At 37.7% G+C, this 13,494-nt stretch overlaps 1 protein-coding gene across 13 annotated transcripts in view; it reads right to left on the bottom strand.

Annotated features, from left to right (window-relative positions):
• Positions 1-13,494, bottom strand: part of ATE1 (arginyltransferase 1) — a 182,461-nt gene that overhangs the window by 91,183 nt on the left and 77,784 nt on the right. For all 13 annotated transcript variants that reach the window (XM_073904082.1, XM_073904083.1, XM_073904086.1 and 10 more), the window contains one exon: positions 447-628. In XM_073904082.1, coding sequence (XP_073760183.1) covers positions 447-628 — 182 coding nt within the window. The remainder of the gene's footprint in view (positions 1-446; positions 629-13,494) is intronic.

Below are 13,494 nucleotides of genomic sequence, written 5' to 3'. Positions count from 1 at the left end.
TTAGTGGACAGTTAGGGACTTCCCAGTCCTGTTCCATATACTTTCTCACATTACTTTATTTACATTAGATTCATTTAAACTTTAATTATGAAAAAACATATACAACAATGACAAAAATATGTAAATACTATAATATTTAAGGAACATTAAGTTGTTCTTGATAGAGTAGCTTAAATAAAGACATAAACAAAAAAAGCACCCCACAAATACAATGACTTGTCATATATTAGACGAGATGGATAACTTAAAAAGCTAGGGAATTACCATCAGACATCGGCCTCAGTTCTAAAAGTGGTATTCTAAATACCAATATATAACAGACTACTATAGCAACAAAATTATGAACTATCAAGTAGGATTTCTGCTGTTATATGATGAACTCTAATCAAATGAGGAATTATCTGAAGTTCCATACGACCTATGAGAGCTGTCAAAAGTAATCTTACCGTAATGCAGAGTAGACACCCAAAGACAGGAATGAATAATCAGGATCATAGTACAAATATACAGACGAGACACAGTATGGAAGGATGTCAATCACCCCCACAGCAATGATTCTTCCATCAAGCCAATACTGCTGGTGAAAGGAGCCATAACCACAATCTGGTCCATGAGGGGGATTCTCAGCCTATGAGAAAGCAGACATACATATGAACAGTTTGTTGTCTCTACCTTTATATTAAAAATCTTAATAATTATCCTATTATACTTTTACTTTCCGCTGTAACTCCTAAAATTTCCCATGTTGCCATCATCCTCTGCAGTCACACCCTGTGTGACTTTTTACTTGTATAAACACTGACCAAACAAAAGAATGAGAAAAAGAAATAAACTTGGGATTTTTTTTAACTTATTTAAAAATTTAACAGTAGGAAATATAAATTTCACAGGGTAAATAAATATTAAACTATATTTTCTGTTCCACATAAAATTTAGGAAAAGAAATGGTGTATGAGAGAAGATGGAGAACAGAAAGGAGAGGCGGTGGGTGAGAACAGAACTGCCCCCATACTGCCAGCCGGGCCTGATCTGTCACGACACTGCACTGAAAAGGCATATGATTCCATTACTTTTTCTAGGTAAGAGTTCTTGTGTAAAAGGGCTATAACACTTCCTCTTTCTGGCCAAAAGAAAATAAAGTTATTTCCTTACCATTATCCTAATGTAACTATAATCCACAAAAGAAACGAAGAGATTTCAGAGTATTACCATTTATGTGTAAATAGTTGAGTGACATTTTTCATTTTAAAATTCAGTATGACTTCATTTTTTTTAAAGATTTATTTATTTATTTTTAGAGAGAGAGAAAGAGCACACGGGGGGAGCAGGGGAGGAGAGCTGAGGGAGAGGGAGAGAATCTCAAACAGACTGCCTGTTGACTGTGGAGCCTGACAGGGGGCTCAATCTCACAACCCTGAGACACCGTGACCTGAGCCAAAACCATGAGTAGGACATTCAACCCAACTGAGCCACCCAGGTGCCCCTAAAATTCCATGATTTTAAATATAACTGTTGCTAAATGAAAATCATAAAACAAAAATTATGACACATCATAAAAAATGCTTTGCTCTAGGGATGTTAGAGATTGACAATTTAAGTGAACAAATACAATAGCACATCTATATCATTTTCATACAGCTAAAATCACAGATAATATGTATGGATACAAGTAGATGAGAATGAAGAAAAATGAAATAAGTTGGTCTACCAATATTAAAACCAGGAAAAAAAAACATTACAGGATAGGAAATCTACAGATCAGTATCTCTCCTAACACAGATGCAAAAATCCTCACCAAATATCAATAAATCAAATCCAACAATGTATTATATAATGTATGTGACAAAGTGGGATTTATTCCAGGTACAGGAGGCTGGCTCAACATTAGAAACGTAATTTTTTTAAAAAAGCAATTAATGTAATCCATCATGAGAACAGGCTAAAGGAAAAATCCTATGATATATCAACTGACACAGAAAACACCTCTGACAAAACCCAACATCCTTTCATGACTAAAAACTCAACAAACGAGGAAGGGAAAGGAACTTCATCAACTTAATAAAGAACATATACAAAAAATTTACAGCTGACATCATACTTAATGGTAAGAAAATGGATGCTTTCCCCAATAAAATCAGGAACAAGGCTATGATACCCTCTCTCATCACTCCCATTCAACATCATAATGAAAATCCTAGCTAGTGTAATAAAATAAGAAAAGGAAATAAAAGGTATAAAGATTGGGAAGGAAAAAGAAAAACTATCCTTATTCACAAATGACATGATTTACCATGTAGAAAATCCAAAGAATCAACAACAAAAAATGGAAGTAATAAGCAATTATAGCAAGGTCACAGGATACTGAGTTAACAATCTAAAGTCATTTGCTTTACTATATACCAGCTATAACTGGAATTTGAAATTAACAACCCAATACCATTTGTAAAACCAAAAAAATTACATGGCTAAGTATAAATCTAACAAAATATGTACAGAATATATATGCAGAAAATTCTGACAGGGGAATCAAAGAAGAGGTAACTAAATGGAAAAAGTATTACATGTTCATAGATTGGAAGACTCAATATTGATAAAATGTCCATTCTTCCCAAGCTGGTTCACAGATTTAATGCAATCCCAATCTAAATCTCAGCCAACTATTTTGCGGATATCAACAAATTTATCTAACGTTTATATAAAAAGGTAGAAGACCTAGAATAGCCAACATAATACTGAAGAACCAAGTTGAAGGACTGACACTACCTGATATCAAGACTTAGGATAAAGCTGGGGTGCCAGAGTGGCATAGTCGGTTAACCGTCTGACTCTTGGTTTCTGCTCAAGTCATGATCTCGGGGCTATGAGAGCCCCGTCTGTGTTGGGTTCTGTGCTCAGTGCAGAGTCTGCTTGAGATTCTCTCTCCCTGCCCCTCCCACTTGTGCACATGCTCTCTCTCTCTCTCATATAAATAAATAAATCTTAAAAAAAAATACTTACAATAAAGCAATGAAGCTACAATAATCAAGATAGGGTGATACGGGTGAAAGAACAGACAAGTAGAACAGTGTAACAGAACAGACAGCCCAGAAATAGACCCGCATAAATATGGCTGACTGAAAGGAGCAGAGACAGTTCAATAGAGAAAGGACAGTCTTTACAACAAATGATGCTGTAACAACTGAACACCCAAATGCAAAAAAATCTAAATCTAGACACAGACCTTACATCTTTCAAAAAAATTAGCTCAAAATGCACCATAAGCCTAAATGTAAAATGCAAAACTATAAAACTTCTAGATGATAACATAGGAGAAAATCTAGGTGACCCTGGGTTTTGTGATGAGTTTTTAGATACAATGCCAGAAGCATAATCCATGAAAGAAATAACTGACAAGTTGGACTTCATTAAAATTAAAAACTGCTTTGGGAAACACACAGAAGAATAAAAAGTGAAGCCACTGAGTGGAGAAAATTGCAACACATGTATTGGATAAAGGACTGGTATTCAAGAACAGAAAGACTCTTAAAAATTCAACAGTAAAAAAACAAACAGCCCAATTAAAAACTGGGCAAAGTATGTGAGCAAACACCTCACCAAAAAAGAGGTACAGGTGGCAAATAAGCATATGAAAAGATGCTCAACGTCATTTGTTAGGGAATGGAAAAGAAACAACAATGAGATAGTACTACCCAACTATTAGAATGGCTGAAATCCAAAAACCTGAATATTAAATTCTGGCCAGGATGAGGAACAAAAGGAACTCTCATTCATTGATAATGGAATGTAAAATGGTATGGACACTTTGTGGAGGACGGTTTGAGAGTTTCTGACTAAGCGAAACATAGTGTTACCATATAAAACAGTAATTACATTCATAGGTATTTATCCAGTTTGTCTGAAAACTCAGATCACACAAAAACCCAAAGGCCTGCATGCAAATGTTCGTAACAATTTTATTCATAATTACCCCAAACTGGAAGCAACAAGGATATCCTTCAATAGGTGATAAATAAATCATGATACATGGAATACTATTCATCAATCAAAAGAAATAAATCATCAAGTCACAAACACACAAAATGAAGAAACCTTAAATGCATATTGCTAAGTGAAAGAAGCCAGTCTGAAAATGCTACCTACATACATTCCAAATACATCCTGTAAAAGGCAAAACTATAAAGACAGTAAAAAGATAAGCGGCGGCCATGAGTGTGGGGGATCTGGGGGTGGGATGAGTAGACGTAGCACAGGGGACTTTCCGGGTGAAGCTATTCTCTCCAATTCTGTACTGGTGGATATGTGACATTATGCACTTATCAAAACTCGGAACTTTATGACACAAAGAGTGAGCGTTAATGGATGCAAACTAAAAGAAAATCATTTAGGAGATTAAGGGATTCCAGGAAGGGACAGAAATATGACAAGAGAATCTAACTGTATTACAAATATAAGAAGTAACCTGCCTGAAAGCAGTTGGGAGGGGGAAGGTGCTGACCTCAGTACCTCTGGGGTCCCTAAGAATGAAGGCAAAAGTAAATCTGCCATAAGCATTGTATTCTACCTGATACGTTGTTTTACATGAGACTACAGGTTAACAATTCTGACACTAATACACATATCTACTGTAAATGGATGGAGGCTTCTCACTGTTGGAGTGAGAATTTACAGATAAGCAAGATAAAATCCACAGGGTAATAGATTAGAATTGGAGACATGAGTCTCCACTGTATTAAGCTAAACTGTTTAGCTTAATAGAGACAAGATGGTTACATACAGAAATATTTATAGGTCTGTATACAACAAATATATGTTCATACAATAAGAGTTAGTACACACATATTTCTTTACTCTGTCAGATGAGAAGGCCTAAAGAAATGACACCCTAGTAGCAACAAGCACACCTAGCACCTAGATCTTGGTTTCTCCATTCTGTCGTGTAAGAAACAAGCCTACTGGGGAAAAATGCCTGATTCCAGGACTAAGACAGGAAATATACAAGATAAGCCTGGTTCATCTTTTTTAAGATTTATTTATTTCAGAGACAAAGTGAGCAAGCAAGTGGGAGGAGGGGCAGAGGGAGAGACAGAATCCCAAACGGACTCCACCCTGAGCGCAGAGCCTGATGCAGGGCCCAATCCCCGGACCCCAAGATGTGATCCAAGCCAAAGCCAAGAGCTGGATGCTCAATCAGCTGAGCCACCCAGGCTCCCCAGCCTAGTTCATCTTGTAGTGTCAAAACGTAAGAAAGCACTTGAAAAACAAAAAGAAACACCCACTGATGGGGTTCTATCAAAGGGGCACAGGGGACGACTAAAAGAGTTCCCAATGGCCAAAGCTGGAACAATTTGAGCAACAAAATAAAGGAGTATCAGATTACGACCCAAACTACAAAATAAATATCCATGAGTGCACACTACCGTATATGATTGAAAAAATTAATAAATGAGGAAGAAAGACAAATTTCCCATGCAGAAGAAGTCCAAAAAGTTTATGTAAATACTCTGCCCTAAGGGTAAGAGAGCATAACTCCCTCCTGAAGTGTGGGCTACACACAGGAATTCCCTTCCAAAGAGTACAGGTATGGGAGAGGGGTTAAGAGAGTAACTGCACAGGTGATCAAGATCAACAACAGCAAATGGGTGCTAGCAGTATCAGTGATTTCTAAAACTTCCACTGTTATAGTTAAAATGTTGTTTGGGCAATAAATATATCTTTAAACTTTTAAGAGCATCCACCAATAAGAAGAAGGAGAAGAAGAAGGAGGAGAAGAAGAAGAAGAAGGAGAAGAAGAAAGAAGAAGAAGAAGAAGAAGAAGAAGAAGAAAGAAGAAGAAAGAAGAAAGAAGTAGAAGAAGGAAAGAAGAAGTTGTCAAACCCCAATTCTAGCATTCACTGTCACATATACCTTTGCTCTTTAAAAAGCCATGTTTAGGTGCACCTGGGCAGCTCAGTCATTAAGCGTCTGCCTTCAGCTCAGGTCAGGATCCCAGGGTCCTGGGATCGAGCCCCGCATCGGGCTCCCTGCTCCGCGGGAAGCCTGCTTCTCCCTCTCCCACTCCCCCTGCTTGTGTTCCCTCTCTCGCTGTGTCTCTCTCTGTCAAATAAATAAATAAAATCTTAAAAAATTAAAAAAAAATAAATAAATAGCCATGTTTATCTCCCTAGAAACAGATACAGTTTGAGGAGTAGAACAGGCAACAGACAGAAGCAAAAAAAAGGGGGGGGGAGGGAAACTATATCATGTGACAGTAGGAAGGGAAAAATGAAGGGGGGAATCAGAGGGGGAGACGAACCATGAGAGACTCTGGACTCTGAGAAACAAACTGAGGGTTCTAGAGGGGTAGGGGGTGGGGGGACGGGTTAGCCTGGTGATGGGTATTAAGGAGGGCACGTACTGAATGGAGCACTGGGTGTTATATGCAAACAATGAATCATGGAACACTACATCAAAAACTAATGATGTACTGTGTGGTGATTAACATAATATAATAAAATTAAATTAAAAAAAAAACTATACCACCTGAACTGACACCAACACTCTAAACTGTTAATGGACTTGAAGTTGAATTGCCTGTCTCAGAAGCTAGACTGTTCCAAATATGTAATAAGAAATACACAAATTCCTATATATCACTGAATTTTATGAAAACCATCTTTTAGATGTAAGCAATCCCTGAGGCTTATAGGAATGAAGTGCCCTGTCTTTAAAAATAATCAGGTAGGAGAACAACCCAGCAGTGACAGGGAGCCAGAGATAAGCTGTAGTTTGTGCTACATAAGGCGGGGAGCCTATCCAATGTCAGGAAGGCTCCAAGTCAAATGCTAATTGGATGACTTTGAAATGAATCTAAATTCTTCCATAATTTCAGTATAGCATCATTCTAGGACTCATTAAATCTAATGTGTACATTCATTCACTAAAAAATGTATTTATCAAACACATAATAAGTATTGACTTAACAGGCATTATCTCAATAAGTAAACGACCAAAAGTTTACGTTAACCCTAAACATAAATCAGCCCTGCTTGTTGTACAAGCTTGAAATCTTTTTTCCAAACTGCAACTACCTTCTCAGTTTCCAATTTTAATAATTTCATTCATTCCCTGGACCTCCCATTTAATAACCGGCTTCCATTTACTTCACTTGTTTGTCCTCCTGTGAGCCCAGTCACAACCAATGCGGCCTACCACCAGTATTCCCAACTCTCAATGCATGTGGAGTCAAGGGTCTTCTCCATCTGCAAAACCCTATCTATGTATATAGGTATGGCCTGCCTTATAAATACTGAGGAAAGACTAAGTCATACAACTAGCTACTCTGACCCCCACTACATCACAGATGAGGAGACAAGAAATCCAGGAGTCAGTTAACAATACAAGGATCATTAAACCATGGAGTTGTAAACTGACATACAAACTAGCCTCCTAGCCCCTAGGTCAATGCTATTTTTATGCTATCCTAAGAAAATCAGCCAATCAAACACATTTAAATATCTTCACTTTTCGAATATCCCTAAGATACCCAAGTCAGTAGTAGGTAAGGCAACATGAAAAACAAAGTATTTCAATGCATGGTTTTCAACAAGTTTTCTTTTTAAAACTTGTTTTGCTGTATTCCTTTTCTTTCCAGCATGTTTTCTGACAATTAAAATATGAATGATTTCCTTTCCTCCCTGTGGGAGCTTCACTGACCTAATATTTAAAAACAGATTTAAAAAATGGAGAACAATCTAAGTGAAGGCCGAGAAGAAGCTATTTTCCGAAAAGTACATCTGGTTGCTTCAGCACTACCGATTAATAGTGACTTATGGTTCTCAGTTTGGTAAGTCAATTAATATTTTCAAGTTTTTCCACAGGTACATGGCGGCTGTGGCAAACAGGTTGAAGGTGAACCTGAATTACTGATTTGTCTTGGCCTTCCGTGAAGAGATGGAGCAGCCAGAGCCCCCAGATCACTCACTTCTGGCCAAGAAATGTGGAAAAAATTCAATGCCTACCTTGTTTCCAATACCATAATCTGAATTGATTTCACTAACATGCTTCATGTCTGTGAACATACACACATCTGCTGAATCAGTATTATCCTTCCACCTGACACAAAACTGCCACAACAGGCTTTCCCTCAAATAAGATCCCTTAGCTCAAATTATTTAACACTAAAACCTGGAAAGAATACAGAAACTTAAGGGACAGAGTAAAGGCGGTAAAAAGAGAAAGAACAATAAGTAAATCTGTGAAATCAGAACTCAGCAGAACTCCTGGGTATGTCTCCCCAGTCATTCAACAACATCCTTGAAATCCAGACTCAGTGAAGTTTATCATGCCATATGCTTCAATATGCTAGTATTTGGATACCTGTTGGTGTTTATGAGTAGCAACTAGAGATTACCTTGTTTGCAAATGTATGTATTTTCAGCTAACATAGATTTGTCACTCTCATCCCCACTAGGTCAGAAAGATCCACATCTTATAACAGTCCCTTCACTTAATTCTCCCAGGGGCTCAGTCCCTCAGCATCTAGTCAGTGACTAGTCTATTCTCACTGACTGCCTTGAGAATCCTATTTCAATCCTTGGGACTGTCGCATTTCTTCAACCTCTTACTTTGTTAAAGCCTGTAAATTGTTCACAAAACAAAACGAAATGAAGTGAAATAAAATAAAATAAAGCCTATTAATTTTTAACACTCCGACTGTTACTTAAAAACACAGAAGGTGATACAATTATAGATTATTCAGGAAAATACACACTATTTGGGAAAGAGGAAGTAACAGAGGTGCAGGTATCATGTAAACTGGCAGCTCTCAAACTTCTTGGTCTCCAAATCTCTCTACATACTTGCAAAACTTATTGAGGAAGGCAAGGAGATTTTGCTCACTGAAGATAAGGAGTTCAGGAGATATTTATTGTACTAGATATTAAAACTAGTATTTTTAAAATATGTATTTGTTATTTGCTTAAAGATAACAATGAATAACTTAAAAAATAACTACTATATTTCCCAAAACAAAACAAAAATTTAGCTAGAAGAATGGCACTGATTTACATTTCTGGAATCTCTTTAATGTCTGGTTTGGCAGAGGACAGCTGGATCTCATACTTGCTTCTGCACTTGCTGTCATCATGCAGCCTCTGGAAAACATCCCCATATACTCATAAGAGAATGAGAGAGAAAAAGGCTAATAAAATATAATTTTGACCTCAAGGATCCCTTGCTAAGGCTTCAGGGGCTACCAGGAATTGCAGGACATTTTTGAGAGCATTCACATAAATGCATTTTTAAAAATATAGGTAGCGAAGGAGGCTATAAACCGTAAGCCATAAAAAGAAAGGAAGGACGGCAGAGTGACTTGAGTCCAGGATTTGGAATCAAAGTATCTGGAGTTGAACCCTAACTCCACTATACACTTTCTGGCTATTTTTACCTTAGCAAGGCAATAACTACTTTTAAAACTATCTGTTTCTGCATTTTTTTTAAAGTAGGCTCCATGCCCAACGAGGGGTTTAAACTCACGACTCTGAGACCAAGCCAGCCAGACATCCCTCCATTTCTGCATTTTTAAAACAGGAATCCTGAGGCGCCTGGGTGGCTCAGTTGGTTAAGCGGCTGCCTTCGGCTCACGTCATGATCCCAGGGTCCTGGGATCGAGCCCTGCATTGGGCTCCCTGCTCAGCGGAAAGCCTGCTTCTCCCTCTCCCACTCCTCCTACTTGTGTTCCTGCTCTTGCTGTCTCTCTCTCTGTCAAATAATTAAATAAAATCTTTAAAAAAAAAAAAAAAACAGGAATCCTACTACTGCTCACCCTCAAAGGTCATTGTGAAAAACAAATGATAAGGTACAAAGAAAAGCATCTTGCAGACTGTGAGCAAATCTGGGTCAGTTTTTGCTTTTAGTTTTAAGGGGTCTGAATGGCACACCCTAAGAGTTTACATCTGCGAGATTACACCAATAGCTCCTGTAACAGCAGCTATTCAAATTAATAGCAGCTATCTTAATTTCACCCGTAAATCAGTCGTGATGTGATTAACAATATTGAATAGTTTACCTTTCTCATGCTTGCACTTTGCACAGTTCTGGATATGTGAAAGAATAAACAAAGTTATTTCTCAGAAGTTCCTCCATTGCAAAGATTTAGCTGGTAACAGGAAAAAAGGTAATAGAGCTCACCACTAGCTATACAAAAGAAAAAGCATCTTAAAGGCTGGGGAAGAAGGACAAGGTTTATGAATGAGCCGGTTCTGCAGGAGGACACCAAAGGCACTCTGCAGAAATGCCATCAATATTGATAGGCCAATTTAGGCTTCTAGTTAAACTGCTCCCCAAATGGGTGTATATGTACTCTGATAAAGTACACCTGTCTCCTGACCCACCTGCCTCCACATACACTAGGCTTAAAAAAACACTGTTAAGACTCAAAGGAGCAGACAAAGGGGGAGTCATGTGCCAGGGACCAGAGGCAGCATTTATTTGCTGGGGAGACTTAACCATGGGTTCAAAGATAGTAATAGGAAAGGTCTTCAGGGCCTTTAAGAAAGCAGAGACTGCACTGTCCTCCCAAGACATCCAGAAGTACCTCTCCCAGACCACGCCTGTTCACACAAAAATCTGCAATTAGACAATTAGTGTCCTGCATCTTTTTTAAACAGCAGTTCATGGAGGCCCCAAAGGAAATCATTTTAAGCACCAGATTAAAAGTCTGCATTGTTTTAAAAGAACTTATTCCTGCAATTTTTTTGCCTTTTGTTAAGTTTCACAAAACACTGCACTGAAGTTTGGATTTATTTAATTTTTTTAAAAGATTTATTTGAGAGAGAGAGAGAAAGCACGAGCACGGGTCGGGGGAGGGACAGAGGGCAAGACAGAATCTCCAGCAAACTCCCCGCTGAGCGTGGAGCTGAGGCAGGGCTGGCTCTCAGGACCCCAAGATCATTACCTGAGCTGAAATCAAGAGTTAGATGCTTAACTGGACACTTAACTGACTGAGCCACCCAGGCGCCCCATCGGGATTCATTTTAAAAATAAAAACACAAAGATGTGCTAAACCACTATGATCAAAATTTACCTAATCTCTTAAAAAAGAAAACCCAAACTAATTTGAAAATTTGAAATAATATGGTCTATAATTAAGAAATGAAGAAAATAAGTGAATTTAAGTTGGAAAATACAAATAGCAATGCTCATGGTGATATGTCATGCAATGATTTAAAAATCAAATGTAACCAACTCCTAATTAGTTGGCAATCAGTACACTAAAGATGGCCACCAACTTAACACACTTCCTGGCTCATCGCTATATTATATGGTAGATATAATGACAAACTACCTGGAAGACTCCAGCCCTGTTTCTAGTTATGTCCAAAAGTATGTGAAATTAAAAATACTTTAAGGATCAATTCTGAGAAAATACATGGTGATTGGACATGTAGTTCCCACCAAAGAACATTCCACTTTCCTCTAATCAGAATCCTCTAAATGTCCAGGAAAAGGAAAACCTCTCCATAACCATGCACTTCCATTCACTGACACAACACTCAGGCAGCTCTTCTGGGCGGTTAGAGAATGGTACTTAACACAAGGTCTGCTTTTAATGAGTACTTGTTCCCCTGGCAAAAACCCCCCTCCTACCAAGACAACTGTAGCCTTGAACTAGCTGGGAACATTACCTGATGGGTTTAGCTACCAATAGCATTGTAATCACCACCACCAAGAAATATTTTGTCTTTCTAGGTTACTTTTTGGGGGCTGATTCTGACAGTAACAGAAACTGAGTACTCTGATTTGATATCCTGCTGGACGTCAACATTTTACAACCCAGCTTACATTATAGGAGACAAATTTATTGATCCTAGCCTTCAAAATATCCAATTATCTTAGGTATAAATTAAATAATGTTAATTCTGTAACAAGATTGTACCAAAATTATTTGTCTATGCAGGCTTATTCTGATATTATTTCCAATCACCACTTATATTTCAATTCAGACAATAACATTTAAGTGATGCTAATGAAAAAAAGTGCACATAAAAAGTTATAATATTTTCTTTTACTGTATTTTAAGCAACACTTTCTCTGCTCATAAAGCATATAAAAGTTAATTTTATTAAGTAATAAAAACGACTTAATTTTTATAGCCTTAAAATTAGGAAGAATTCCTATGATGTCCTTATTCGCACAATTCTCTCAAGTTGCTACACAGTACTTTATACCAGGTAAACCTCTAAATGCCTCAATTTTATCAGAATCCCTGAGCTGATGAAGATTAGCTGGTCATCGGAGAGGAACAAACTACACCAACTGCCTCAATTTCTGTTGATAATCTCGATAAACAATTCAGTAGCATCTAACTTAAAAATTTTAATCAGCTCCTATTGACTATGTCCAGGACACTGATACCATGACAACCTTTGTGCACTTCCAAATTGGGAGAAAGAACCAAATTAAACAAAATTGTAAAATAAAATAAGCTAATTACGGTCCATTCATATGAAGAACTATTATGTAGTAAATAAAAACTATTATTACCAAGAACTTGTAATAACATTATAAACATTTCGGGGTGCCTGGGTGGCTCAGGTGTTAAGCATCTGCCTTCGGCTCGGGTCATGATCCCAGGGTCCTGGGATCGAGCCCTGCATCAGGCTCCATGCTCGGCGGGAAGCCTGCTTCTCCCTCTCCCTCTGCCCCTGCTTGTGTTCCCTCTCTCACTGTCTCTCTCTGTTAAATAAATAAATAAAATCTTTAAAAATAAATAAATAAACACTTCTCCAAGTGAAGACAATATAGTGTCACGTATGATCCCACCATATGCAAAATTTCTCTCTCTCTACATGTGTGTAGGGCACACACAAACTTATAAAGATGGGGAAAAAAATCAAGTCCTGTCAGTACAGGGTTCATGGATGATACATATTCTCTTCTCCATTTATTTTTAATAAAAATGCAATATTGTATAATCAAGAGTTTTAAAAACTGAGGTTGAAGAATTATTAGCATGTATTAAAAAGACACAGTGGTATCTGAAATTTGATAAAGGCCAAAAAAAATGGGTGTTCTCTTTTCACTTATTTTTTCTTTAAATTCAATTTAGTTAACATATAGTGCATACAGTGTATTATTAGTTTCAGGGATGGAATTTAGTGATTCATCAGGTGCATATAACACTCAGCTCTCATTACATCAAGTGCCCTCCTTAATGCCCCTCACCCAGTTACCCCATCCCCCCACCCCTCCTCCCCTCCAGCAACCCTCAGTTTGTTCCCTAGAGTTAAGAGTCTCTTATGGTTTAACTGCAGTTCTGGGCTTGATTTTCTATTGACTGGGTTATTTTACAATTTGGCTGGGGCAGAGGTTAACTTAAAGATTTCTGCCCAGTGGAACAAGTAACCCAAAAAGTTACAGTTTAATGCTCTGTAACTCAGTAATCAGTTGTTTTTATCTAACTTAGCAATCTCATCTCAACCTCTTATTAAATTGTGTGTGTGTGTATCTCAGTAT

Source organism: Callorhinus ursinus, unplaced genomic scaffold (assembly GCF_003265705.2).
Source record: "Callorhinus ursinus isolate GAN/ISIS: 27379988/994484 unplaced genomic scaffold, GSC_fseal_2.0 scaffold20, whole genome shotgun sequence".
Classification (NCBI taxonomy): Eukaryota; Metazoa; Chordata; class Mammalia; order Carnivora; family Otariidae; genus Callorhinus; species Callorhinus ursinus.
The sequence above is the reverse complement of the archived record's forward strand: the minus strand, read 5'-3'. Positions and strand labels throughout refer to the sequence as shown.